The 13,045-nt window shown below is 45.4% G+C and overlaps 1 protein-coding gene across 1 annotated transcript; it reads left to right on the top strand.

Annotated features, from left to right (window-relative positions):
• The first annotated feature begins 2,698 nt into the window (after positions 1 to 2,698).
• On the top strand, positions 2,699 to 12,269 carry msrab (methionine sulfoxide reductase Ab). The gene is made up of 5 exons (XM_072690144.1): positions 2,699 to 2,764; positions 3,044 to 3,163; positions 4,396 to 4,500; positions 8,897 to 9,003; positions 11,367 to 12,269. The coding sequence occupies exons 1-5, from the start codon at positions 2,746 to 2,748 to the stop codon at positions 11,538 to 11,540; spliced, it is 525 nt and encodes a 174-aa protein (XP_072546245.1). The 5' UTR covers positions 2,699 to 2,745; the 3' UTR covers positions 11,541 to 12,269.
• The last annotated feature ends 776 nt before the right edge of the window (positions 12,270 to 13,045 follow it).

Genomic DNA, 13,045 nt, shown 5'->3' with positions numbered 1-13,045 from the left:
TGTACTGCCAATAGAATAGAAGCTGAACCGAATGCAGGCGTGGGCTAGAGGAGGGGTATAAAGCCCCCCAGCATTGAGGAGCTGTGGAGCAGTGGAAGAACTGTGTTCTCTGGAATTATGGTGGAGGAGCTCCATCCAGTACTCCATCCAGACAGTAGTCTCTGGACAGTAGAGACAGTCACTCCAACAAAAGCAGGAGAAACTCTTTTAATTCCCTTGATTTCAGAAGAAACAGTGAATGAGCAGGTGTCCCAATACTTTTGTCCTTATAGTGTAGCACAGTGAGCTAACTCGCGTGGATCATTTACATAACTGAGCTAGCGTACACACACACACACACACATACACACCTATAAATGCTATTGTGGATGTTGGAGTGTGAAGCATTATGAGACACTCTTAGACCTTTGTGTGTGTGTGTGTGTGTGTGTGTGTGTGTGTGTGTGTTTGAGCTTTTAGCTCATATACTGGGATGTGTGCTGGTAACACACACTGTGGGGGTCAGTGTGGGGGTCAGGGTTGCCTGTAATCTAAACTGGAGATTAGGAAAAGAGGGTTTATTGCTGTCCTCTATATGTTTGTGTGTGTGTGTGTGTGTGTGTGTGTGTGTGTGTGTGTGTGTGTGTGTGGAGCTTTAGGCTGTAAATCACTTCAGTCTCCTTCTCTCTAATCCGCACCACATCTGTGCACTTTCCTCCCTGCTCTGTTTCTCTAATGCCAGCCGGGCACAGCGGGCAGAGGGGGCACTGCTAGTGCTTCATATCTGTGTTTCTGCCCGCTCCCCCACCCCTTTAAATCCACCACACCATCACGACTAGACAGTTTTCTCTGACTTTTGATTCTGATTCTTTAAGCCACTGATTCAGTGAATCAAGAAGCTCTCCCATTTCCCCTGCGATTCAGTTTGATTCACTTGAATCATTTTGGTTTAGTTCAGAATCACTTTTTTGTGTTTTGTGTTTGCTGGGAGAGAGCACAGTTGGCCTCGCTCTCTCCGGGTGGGTAGATGGCGCTCTCTCTCCCCCCCACATCACTTCAGTGCGTCTGCTAGCTGAGCAGAGCTGGGGACCTCCTGCTTTCCTCTGAGCGTGCTGGTTGCCCTGTGACGTCGCATCGGAGGAGGCGTGTGTCAGTCCTCACCCTCCCAGCGTCGGGATCAGTACATGTGATGGGGGAAAGTACTAACAAGTGGGTTGGGTTGAATCAGTTGGAAGAGAAGGGGCTTATTATTTTTATTTTTATTATTATTATTATAATTACCTAACACAGATGTGCAAATGCACACACAAGCTTGTCTAGCCCCTGTGGAGAAGAAGTACTGCCAATAGAATAGGACCCTCTGGAGCAGATCATCATCATGACCCTATTGGCTCCATGCTGCCTAATAATGCCAGGCGTGGGCTAGAGGGGTATAAAGCCCCCCAGCATTGAGGAGCTGTGGAGCAGTGGAAGAGCTGTGTTCTCTGGAATGATTATGGTGGAGGAGCTCCATCCAGTACTTTTGTATGGGATGAGTTGGGGAGTTGGGGATGATGAGGTGGGGTGGTGATCATCATCCAGCACCCTGACCTCACTAACTCAATCAAATCCTCACAGCAGTGCTCCTGCTCCAAAATGTAGTAGAAATTCTTCTTCCCTGGGCAGTAGAGACAGTTACTCCAACAAAAGCAGGTGTCCCAATACTTTTGTCACCATTTTGGTATACAGTGTAATTCCGTTATGAGCTGTAAAGGTTGGGATGTTTGGGGATTATTGTCTTTTTTTTGTGAACATTTAGAGGTAAAGATTATGTTGTCCACGATTCCCATAGCAGTACATCCCTAATGCATGGAGTGTGTGTGTGTGTGTGTGTGTGTGTGTGTGTGTGTGTTATAATCTGTTAAGTGTCTCTCAGTGTGGAGACCCAGCTTTGATCCTGCTTAACTCGGACAGGGCCGGGTAAATCTGCACTAATCCACCAGCACTACCTCATACACACTCTACACACACACACACACACACAGACAATGGCTGTGTACACCAAAGCTCATGGATACGCACCATTAATAATAATAATAATAATAATAATAACACACACATGACTGCACTGAGTAATACACACACCCTTCAGCAGTGTGAAGCAGACGTTTCTGTTCAGTAAGGAAGTGAATTGCTGCTCTAGGGTAAACAGTTTAACGCGCTGTGATATATATGTTATTTATGCAAAGATTTTGGCCTGGTGTGCACAAATAAATATCAATAATAATAGTAAAGATATCATAACAATAATACTTGTGTATGATAATACTGTTAATACAGTTACATGTGAATAATAATAATCCTTCATATAAAAAAATACATTCTTAATATGTGAATAATAACAATAATGACAGTAATAATAGTATGTGTATAATAATACTGTTAGTACAATAATCTGTGAATATTAATAATAAATAAATAAAAATAAAATAAATATTATTTATATTACTATTAAATAGTCATAAATACAAAATAAATATAAGTGTTAAATATGCTATGTTTTGTATGTAAATAGTATGTAAATAATGATAATAATAATAATTGCATGTGCAATATTAATATTATTATATGTGACTACTACTACTAATAATAAAAATAACAATATTTTTAATAATATTATATATTTTTGGCCTTACTGTTGTCTTCTCTCTCTCTCTTCCTCCCTCTCTCTCTATAGAGAAGCATGCAGCCACAGGTCGGCCCACAGTGGAGCCTTTCCCAGTCGGCATGGAGAAGATCCTGTTCGGTGTGTAACACAAACACACACACACACACACACACACACACAGAGATGACTGACTATTCAGTAGGGTATGTTCTGGATCTCGAGTCCTGCAGCCCCAGAGTTTGAGCTCTGAATCAGTGTGAGTGATTCAGTTAGATAATGATTCTTCAGGAAGTGATTCAGTGAGCAGTTTTAGTTTAGGGTTTAGATTTGATGGTTTAGGCTTAGACTGGACTTTGACTGTCATCAATATCACCACTGTGTGTCTGTGTGTGTGCCTGTGTGTGTGTGTGTACGCAGGAATGGGCTGTTTTTGGGGAGCGGAGAGGCGCTTCTGGAAAATTCCTGGAGTATTTTCCACTCAGGTGGGATACGCAGGGGGGTTCACTCCAAACCCCACCTACCAGGAGGTGTGTTCAGGTAAATGTCTCTCTCTCACACACACACACACACACACACACGACCATCCTTAGGAACATTAGGATGCGATTCATATGGGCTTCTGTCAGGACTTAAAGGATCTGCTGCTGACGTTAGTGTTGATGGCAGAGACCACAGCAGGACAGAGGTCTTGTGAAGTCCATGCTTCAAATGGTCAGATCTGTTAGGCATGTGGTGATAATCTTATGGCTGATTGGTGTTTAATAATATATCATAAATAGTTTACCCATGGCGTAAAATGATGATACGGCCCATCAGAGCTCTTCACTGTGGTGAAGTTCCCACCCAGGATAATGAGGGTTTGAACCCCCGCGCTGTAGGCGCAGCATCGTGCAGATTCACATGGACATTCTGGACTTTTTGGAAATCTGTGAAACATTTGAATCAAAAATCCAGCTATTGTCCCCCCCCTCTCTTTCCTTTATTCCCTCTCTCTCTCCTCACATCCTTCTGCACCCCCCCCCCCCTCGTGACCTAGTTGTAGGCAGGCACAGCTGCAGTGTGTGTGTGTGTGTGTGTGTGTGCATGTGTGCACTTGCGCACTGTAGGCGCTGTTATAGCTGCCCCTTTTGGCAGTGCAGGTTCAGAGCATCACACACCACATCAGTACCCTCATCACATCTGCTGCTTCATCACAGCTCCATGCAGCAGGGTTCACATCATCATCACCATCATCACCTCAGAGTCCATCAGCCGAGACAGGTCCCGCATCCGAGTAGCACTACTTGTGGCTAACAAGTAATGGAAGCTCATGTACACCAATTAATATCATGTCTAAATCATCACACACTCTCCTCGCAGCGAGTGGAGAGTTCTTATAGAATATATGGACAAAAGTATTGGGACACCTGCTCATTCCCTGCTTTATCTGAAATAAAGGGTAGAGTTGATCCTGCTTCTGTTGGAGTGACTGTCTCTACTGTCCAGAGAAGAAGACCTTCTACTAGATTCTGGAGGAGAATTGCTTTGAGGATTTTATCTCTCATCATCCCCAACTCCCCAATTCTATTGGCAGTCCTTCTCTACAGGGACTAGACAAGCTGTGTTTGTGTGAATTTGTACATCTGTGTCAACAATGGGGTTCATTAAAAGAGGTGTCCACAAACATTTGGACTTATTGTGTAGGCCTGCTTTGTGGTTTCTGTCATGATAGGACTCAGTGTTATCTAGAACATAGACTGAAGTGATCTTGTGTGTGTGCGTATGTGTAGGTTTGACAGGTCATACAGAGGTGGTGAGAGTCGTGTACTCCAGTAAAGACGTGAGCCTGGAGAAACTCCTCAAGGTGTTCTGGGAGAGCCATGACCCGACTCAAGGTGAGACACTCTCTCTCTCTCTCTCTCTCTTTCACACACACACACACACACACACACACACATATACGTAAATATGCAAACACATCCCCTGGGTACAAGATACAGGGTGCACTGGTGCAAAAATGAACAGTCTCCTGAGGTGTGTATGTGTGTGTGTGTGTGTGTGTGTGTGTGTGTGTGTGTGTGAGTGGTCTCAGGGGGTGGAAACAGCTACAGATTGTGTTCATGTGTGGGAGATCAAATCAACCATATGACAGAGAGAGAAAGTATGTGTGTGTGTGTGTGTGTGTGTGAGTGAGTCAGTAGCTGTGTTCTCTCAGTGCAGGTTCAGATCATCACTCACTACACACTCTAAGCAGAAATGGGGTACTAAATAGGACCCCTAATTTAGAACCCTTTTAAGCGGTGCTAGATAGAACAATCTACAAAAGGGTACCCACTAATCCAGGCACCCTTTTTAACCAGGTGAAGACAAATTTAAGCTTCCAAATGGTCCTTTGGTTGTCATGGTTCTGTGTAGAACCATTGCGTTTACCTCTAAAGAACCCTTGCACTGAAATTGGGGTTATTTGAAGAACCTTTAGGCCTTAAACAAATGGTTATTTGAGTTCTCGTTGTTTTATATAGAATTTTTGCTTTTACTAAAGAACTCTTTCCTTCATTTTAATGTTCGAACCCTTTTGGTTGCTACACTTATATGGACAAAAGTATTGGGACACCTTTCACTGTTTCTTCTGAAATCAGTGTTATTAAAAATAACTTTGCACATCTGCATTTGCACTTCAGTGTCAGCAGTGGTTGACATGATTCTTTAAAGAGCTGCTACCTGGTTCTTTCACTTGTAATAAAAGTGGAAATAGAATAGAACCATCCACAGAAGGTTTTCCACCAGTGCAGTAAACCCTTTAGCCAGGCAGAGGACCTTTTCGGCATCCAAACGGTTCTTTGAGTTGTCATGTTTGTATACAGAGAACCCTGCCTTTGCTAAAGAACCCCTGAAGAACCCTCTTCCAGAGTGTGGCTGGAGTCGGATGTGGGTCCTTTAATATCAGATGAGAGGAGATGCAGAGAATCCAGGTGTGGAACCAGGTCTGAAGACACATTTTTGAGTGTGTGACCCAAAACAGGCCTCCGAGGGCGTACGAGTGTGTGTGTGTATGTGTGTGTGTGCACCCGCATGCCTGTGCCCATGTTGCGTGACAGGAGTGTTGGTGTGTGTTTTTTGTGCTGTGTCCTGATTGGTTGATGTTAGTGCAGGGAGGCGGAAACGTCTCTGTAGGCTGTTCCCCCATGCATGCATAACTGTGTGTGTATGAATGTGTGTGTATGAATGTGTGTGTGAATGTAATGCATTAGTCACTGCATTGCATTTGGAATGGAATAGACTCGTATCCTCATGTCACACACACACACACACACTCATACATATACATACTGACAGATGCACATGCACTGAGCTCTGATATCATGCACAGTTTGAAGTGTGTGTGTGCGTGTGTGTGTGCGTGTGCGTGTGTGTGTGCGTGTGTGTGTGCGTGTGTGTGTGCGTGTGTGTGTGTGTGCGTGTGTGTGTGTGTGTGTGTGTGTGTGTGTGTTCCCCTTGCGTTGCGAGACCTGGGTATTCCACCGCCGTCTCACAGTTCAAAGGGTTCTGCTTTCAGAGGCGTGATTCGCAAACTGACCAATCACAGCTCAGATAGCAACATTTCCAGCCAATCAGGTGCACCCAGCACACACTGCTTCGTAACCCCAATCTCATACCCAGCAACAATTGCTCTGGCACTGTCTCTAGGCCATGGCACACACACACGCACGCACACACTCCTGCATTTTACCCATAGATCTAAGTGAAATTCCACCACATTTTCTAAATTCTCTACATAATAAATGATGTGAACAGTCAGTCAGAGCAAGTTTGTTGTGAAATGCTCGGTTCTAGATAACCTCACCCAGTCAGAGCTGTTCTACAGTGGAGGTTCTAGATAACCTCCCCTAGTCAGAGCTGGAGTTCTACAGTGGAGGTTCTAGATTAGGTCCCCCAGTCAGAACTGTGGTTCTACAGTGAAGGTTCTAGATAACCTCCCCCAGTCAGAGCTGGAGTTCTACAGTGGAGGTGAAGGGAAGCAGACGTCTGAAGCTCTAAAAGAAGCTCCTCACAGAAAGTTTTTCACCTAATGGTGATGAAGACGCTGCCTGATGCCTGAGACACGGTTCTACCAGAGTTCTGAGAAGAGTTCGGCTCTAGAACCTGCTTTTAGAACCAGATCATTAAAATGGTGGAGGGATACATGCTGCAGGGTGTAGTGCGGCTACAGAAAGTAGTCCCTAAAGAGAACTGCATTAGTTCAGATTCTCCACTATTTTACCTTCATCATCATCATCATCATCATTCCATATTCTCCTCTGTTCTCCTCTCTCCTCTTCTCGTCTCTCTATTCTTGTCCTTTTTTAATCATTAATGAGTTTTTTCTCAGTTTTTAATCTTCTGTATTTATCTGAAGTGTTTAAGGCTGCTGTTGGTTTTCAGGTGGACCGTCAGGATCAGGGTGATCAAGGAGGACGGGGTTTGGGGGGAGGTGGGGTGTAATGCTGGTGGGGTTACTGGGTTCAGCTGCAGCTCGTTGTGTATGAGCACAGCCCCCCATGGAGCATACAAAATAAAAGAAACGCACCGTTTCTAAAATAAGACCCCCACCCCCACCCTCTCTTTTGGGGGGCGGGTTTACAGCTGGCACGTGGCGACCTCTGACCCCCCCTCCCCCTGCGAGGCGGGAAAAGGCGGAGTCATTAAGAGGCGTCAATCACCAAAGCTAATTTATGTAGATTGGATATAGAGAGGCAGAGATTAAAGCGATAGTTCAGCCAAATATACCATTTATTCAGAGAGAGAGAGAGAGAGAGAGAGAGAGAGTATGTGAAGATGGAGAAAGAGAGGGAGAGGATGGAGAGAGGAAGAGGATGGAGAAAGGGAGAGGATGGAGAGGGAGGGAGGGAGGGAGTGCGCTTTTATGCTCCTCCATTAGCATCAATACAGAACAGAAGAGGGTCACACACACATGCACTCTCTCTGTGAAGGTAGTGGTGTGTGGTACCATCAGCACTTTTGGCCATGTCTTGAAGTAAGTGTGTGTGTGTGTGTGTGTGTGTGTGTGTTATGTAAGAGTAATATAAATAGCTTCCACTCTGCGGCGCTCCCTCTTAGCTTCCTGCTCTCGCACGCACACTGCATCACTGCACCCGCAGGACACACACACGCACACACACACACACACACTCACATTACAACCGCATGTACATACAGCACTCAGTATACACACACACACACAAAGGACACCCACACAGCAGGCCCTGGAATAAACACATACACACTAATACACACTTTAACACACTACTAATTCACCCACCACACACACTCCTTCTTCACGCACCGGAACACACGGACAGAACTCTCAAGTACACACAGATGGGTGACTGGTGATGTGCTCTAGTGTTTAGTAAGGGCTCAGTAGCAGTGTGGGATTGGGACACAGCCGGAGTTAGTACTCAGAGTCGTTCTGGCAGCTGAGCTCTGATCACTTTAATGCAGAGTAGTGGAGCAGGGGTGTGTCCTCTCCCGGCCTGTGTGTGTGTGTGAGAGAGAGAGAGAGAGAGGGAGAGAGAGAGAGAGTATTAACTATTTCAATCCCCACATACAAACATACAAGAGATGGCCAAACCCATCATCAACACCACCACCATGATCATCATCTCCATCAACACCAGCATCATCACAGCCATATACCACCATCATAATCATTACCACAATCATCCTCATCACAGCCATTATCACCATCATCACCAAAAACTACACTGATGATCACTGTCTCATCAAGGCCATAATCATGAGGATCACCATTGTCATTGTCATGATCACTTCCTCCACCAACACTATCATCACATCATTATCAGCATCAGCATCATCACCATCTTCACTGTCACCATGACATCATCTCCACCACCATCATCATGTTCTCTGTTTCTGTCTGTACAGTAGTGTGTGTGTGTGTGTGTGTGTGTTGGGGGGGGTATGTTTGGTCCTTGTGCTGCGTTCAGTCTCAGTGCCAACCTTAAGCCTTAGGGTCATCTGAGGAAGGTCAGAGGCCATCTCTTTGGGAATCAGCCAATCAGAGTGCAGTTTAGTGGCCTTTGATAAATGGAGCTACAGAAGGAGCTGGAGGCAGGATGGACCCTCTCCAGCACTGCAGAGATGGGGAGGGGGCGAGGGGGGGGTAGATAGGAGATAGAAAAAGAATAGAGAGAGAGTCACTGTGAGATTCTGTCATCTCAGATTTGCATATCTGCTTTTTTCCCCTCTCACACACTGTATGTGTGTGTGTGTGTGTGTGTGTGTGTACAGGTATGTCTCAGGGGAATGATAAAGGGACACAGTATCGCTCTGCTATCTACACATACACTCCAGAACAGCATGATCTGGCCACGAGGAGCAAAGAGGCCTACCAGAAGGTATTCACACACACACACACTGACCTGAAACTGACTTTGTGTGGTCAGCGCTGTACTGACCACTGACTATTTACAGATCTTGAGTTAGCATTACACACATAAATCCTCACAATATTTACCACTATCACCATCACCACCACCATCACCATCGCCACTACCACCACCATCACCATCATCACCACCATCACCATCATCACCACCACCACCATCATCACCACTACCATCGCCACTACCACCACCATCACCACCATCATCATCATCATCACCATCATCACCACAACCACCACAACCACCACCATTGTCATAATCTGTCTCCAACATCATCACTAGTTCCACCATTGCATATTAAAGTGATGTTGATTATTGAGTCTCAGATTGAGGCCCGTTAGCTGTGGAGTGTGTGTGTGTGGGGGGTGTATGTACACGTGCTGGGGGTCCGTAAAGAAACGGCATTAATTCACACCTTCACCCCCCGCCACGCTAACCTGCCGCGCTAACCAGCCACGCTAACACTCTGCCCTCCTTTGTGTTCAGAGGTGTGACCTGAGGTCCCAAGGTCATAGGTCACTGTCAGCGGCACTGAGATGTGTCAGGCAGTTGGGTGGGAGGTGGGGAGTGGGACATGGGAGGCGGGTTGCCGTGGTAACCGATGTGCCTCATGGCCTTGGCCTTGGGCTGAGCAAAGGTCAGGGGTCACACACTTTTGGGGGGGGGGGGCAGCTGTGTTTTACGGGCAATCAGATGGCCATCAGAAATGGAAAACAAACACACTCATACACACACACACACATTCATACACACACACACACACAGAACCTTATCATGTGAAGACTGTGTCAATGTTTCTGAATGAAGAGAGAAAAGAGTGAGCGAGAGAGAGAAGAAGAGAGATAGAAAGAGGGAAAAGAGGACAGTGAGAGGTGAAAGGAACGATGGAGCGCGAGAGAGAGAGAGAGAGAAACTATAAAGAAAACAAGAGAGTGAGAAACTGGAGAGAGAGAGAGAGAAAGAAAGAGCGAGAGAGCAGTGAGAGAAAGAGTGTAGGAGAGATGGGGGGGGTAACTAGTGTACTAACACTGTGTACCACACTGCCATCCAGTGGCCAAATCACAGAAGTGCACCCCACTCAGTGCTACAGCACCGAACGCAGTTCTGTGTTAGTTCTGTTTGATGATGATAATAAGATTAGTAATAATGTCCTCATTATTATTAATCTCATTATCATCATCAAACAGAACTAACATGAGGATGATGATGATACAGGTAAGTGTAATTGTGAACAGCACTGTTCTCTGAACTGATGTGTGTTTTATTGATGAGTTAATCCAGGTGTTTCCAAACCGGAGTTACCTGTATAACTCTCTCCACTCAGTGTTTACCTCACAGTCTTCATCTCTCTCAGTGGACGCTCCTGTGAAGCATCACTCACAGCCTGGAACACTCTGTAAAGCGTGTGTGTGTGTGTGTGTGTGTGTGTGTGTGTGTGTGTGTTTTTCAAAGCTGTGTTTGAAGCTGGAGACTAAGCGCTCCCCCTGGACAGTGTTTGATGTGGCCTCTAGAGGGAGCCAAAAAACTTTCAGCTTTCAGGGTTCAGAGTGCAGCATGTACATCTGAAAATACATACACACACACACACACACTGGAGTGTGTGTACTTCTGACAGGGCCCCCGGACGCCCACTTTTACTCTGTTTGAAGTCAAAACGGCTGTGTTTGTCTCTTCGTTTCTGTGTTTGTGAATCTGTTGCTGTTCTCTTTTCTTACCTATCTCAGGTCAGGTGAGGTCATGTGTGGTCAGGTGAGATCAGGGCTCTCGTATAGTTAAACAGGTTCCAGTAGAACCTGCTTTTGGTTATCTCTTTGGGTTACCATAGCAACAGTGCCTGCCAATATTGACCTTATTCGGACAGTAATTTCGAGACGTGTTATTTCTATCCTGCAAGCAGTTGGAGCACCACAGCCACCTTCTCGCAACTGCTGAACTACCATACTGGGATACCATAGCAACCACTTAGCAAAACCTTGGCACCCACTCCTCCTCAAGACTAAACTGAGCTCAGCTGTCAGAGACCGAAATACTCCTTAGCCGACAGAAGCAACATATCATTAAAACCCACCAGAACTTCTCAAAGTTGGCCCCCCATACATTATATGTCCAGTAGTTTGTGGACACCCCTTCTAATGAATGCGTTCAGCTACTTTAAGCTGCACCCATTGCTGACACAGATGTGCAAATGCAGTACTGCCTATAGAATAGAATAACCAAAATCCTCTTCAACCCTGTTGATGATTATTGATGGATGATTATTGATGATGATTATTGGTAGCTATTTGATCTTTCTCTCTCACTCTCACTCTCTCCAGGCTCTGAAGGAGAAGGGTCTGCGTGACATCACTACGGAGATCCGGGAGAACGTGGTGTTCTACTACGCGGAGGATTATCATCAGCAGTATCTGCACAAGGTTCCTAACGGTTACTGCGGGTTAAAGGGTACGGGGGTCACCTGCTCCCTCGGCTCGAACAAGGACGAGCTTTGACCCCAGGGTGAACGGCTGGTTACGTGTAAGACATAGTCAGATGCAAAAGTTTGGGCACCCCTACGGTTTCTGTTTATTGGATTAGGACCGAAGGAAGCTCAGCGTGTTTATGCTTCCTCTACTTTCACACACGCCTCCTTTAATTTCCCCCAGTCTGTTCAGCTCAGGGACTGAACAGGAGCAGAGGATGTGACTTACACAACTGCACCTGTGGTCTGACTGGGGGTGCACAAACTTTTGCACAAGACCGTATCGCATAGAAATCACCCAGCACACCTCCTAGAATTGTAATAATGATTATTAATAACCCTATAATGTCCATATTTGGAATATTGTACTCTCTTTTAATCTGTAAGAAAATGTAAAGAATTGTTTATTTTGATCAAAGCTGTGTAGCTTTAGCCGGGAGTTTGTCTCCCTTTGCTGCAGTAACAGCCTCTACTCAAGGGGATTTGATTGCATTCAGCCCCACAAGTGCATGGGTGTTCGGGGGCATGGCTTTACATGGATTAGATTATGATGGTCTAAACTGGATCAGTGTAATTTATTGAGCTCCGCTGTTTAAACTAAACATTGTTTCTAAACCATCGATCCACAAACCGCGAGCTGGGTCAGCAGCAGAAAGGCTGGTAAACACGCAGAGGTGAAGGTGTGAAGGAGTTTTACGATTTTTGTTTGAATGTTTAGAAAATATATTCAATAAATAATCAATTTCAGCAGCATGAAGAAGCCTCCCATTTGTTTCCATTTCTCGCCAATCCTGCCTATCTCTACTAACTGGCCACTTTATTAGAAACACGCACTTAAAACATCTTCTCTTTACCTGGGTGCTTCCACTCATTGGCCACTTTATTAGAAACACCTACCTTTTGCTTCCACTCATTGGCCACTTTATTAGAAACACCTACCTTGTGCTTCCACTCACTGGCCACTGGTGGGTGGGGGTGTGTATGCCACTAGGTGGCAGTACAAGCTGTGGTGGTGTGTAGGTCCTGGGTCAGGCTGTGTGTTATGATGACAGTGTAGTAAAGTGGAGTACAATACATTAAAAGACTCAAAACACACACATACACCAAGCACATACACACACACACATTACTGACCCTCAGAGTCCTGTTCAAATTGAATTTCCCCACTGTGGGACTAATAAAGGATTATCTTATCTTAAATTGAACAGCTCTCTCTCCCTCTCTCCCTCTCTCTCTCTCTCTCTCTCCCTCTCTCTCTGTTTCTAGTGTTTCACTCAAACTGGGGTCCAGTTTGGCTTCCTTTTCCAATACTGTGTGTGTGTGTCAGTCTGTATCTATTGTTCTCTGTCCCCTCCAGCAGGTGGCAGTAGTGGTGTATCCCATCCAGCTACATGGGTCCAGCTTCCTCCTCAACTGACACAGGTGAGCTTCACCTGCAGCAGACTGAGTGTAGTTTTCAGGATAATAATAATAATAATAATTAGTATTAGTAATATTACAGTGTATTGACATACAGTCAAAACACACACCTTGGAG

The sequence above is a fragment of the Salminus brasiliensis genome, chromosome 10, assembly GCF_030463535.1.
Source record: "Salminus brasiliensis chromosome 10, fSalBra1.hap2, whole genome shotgun sequence".
In the NCBI taxonomy this organism is placed as follows: domain Eukaryota; kingdom Metazoa; phylum Chordata; class Actinopteri; order Characiformes; family Bryconidae; genus Salminus; species Salminus brasiliensis.
Note: the sequence above shows the minus strand (reverse complement) of the source record. Positions and strands in the feature narration are given on the sequence as shown.

Coding starts and splice junctions, on each gene's coding strand:
- msrab (XM_072690144.1), top strand. Junction 3,164..4,395: donor CTACCAGGAGGTGTGTTCAG/GTAAATGTCTCT, acceptor GCGTATGTGTAG/GTTTGACAGGTCATACAGAG. Junction 9,004..11,366: donor GCAAAGAGGCCTACCAGAAG/GTATTCACACAC, acceptor CACTCTCTCCAG/GCTCTGAAGGAGAAGGGTCT.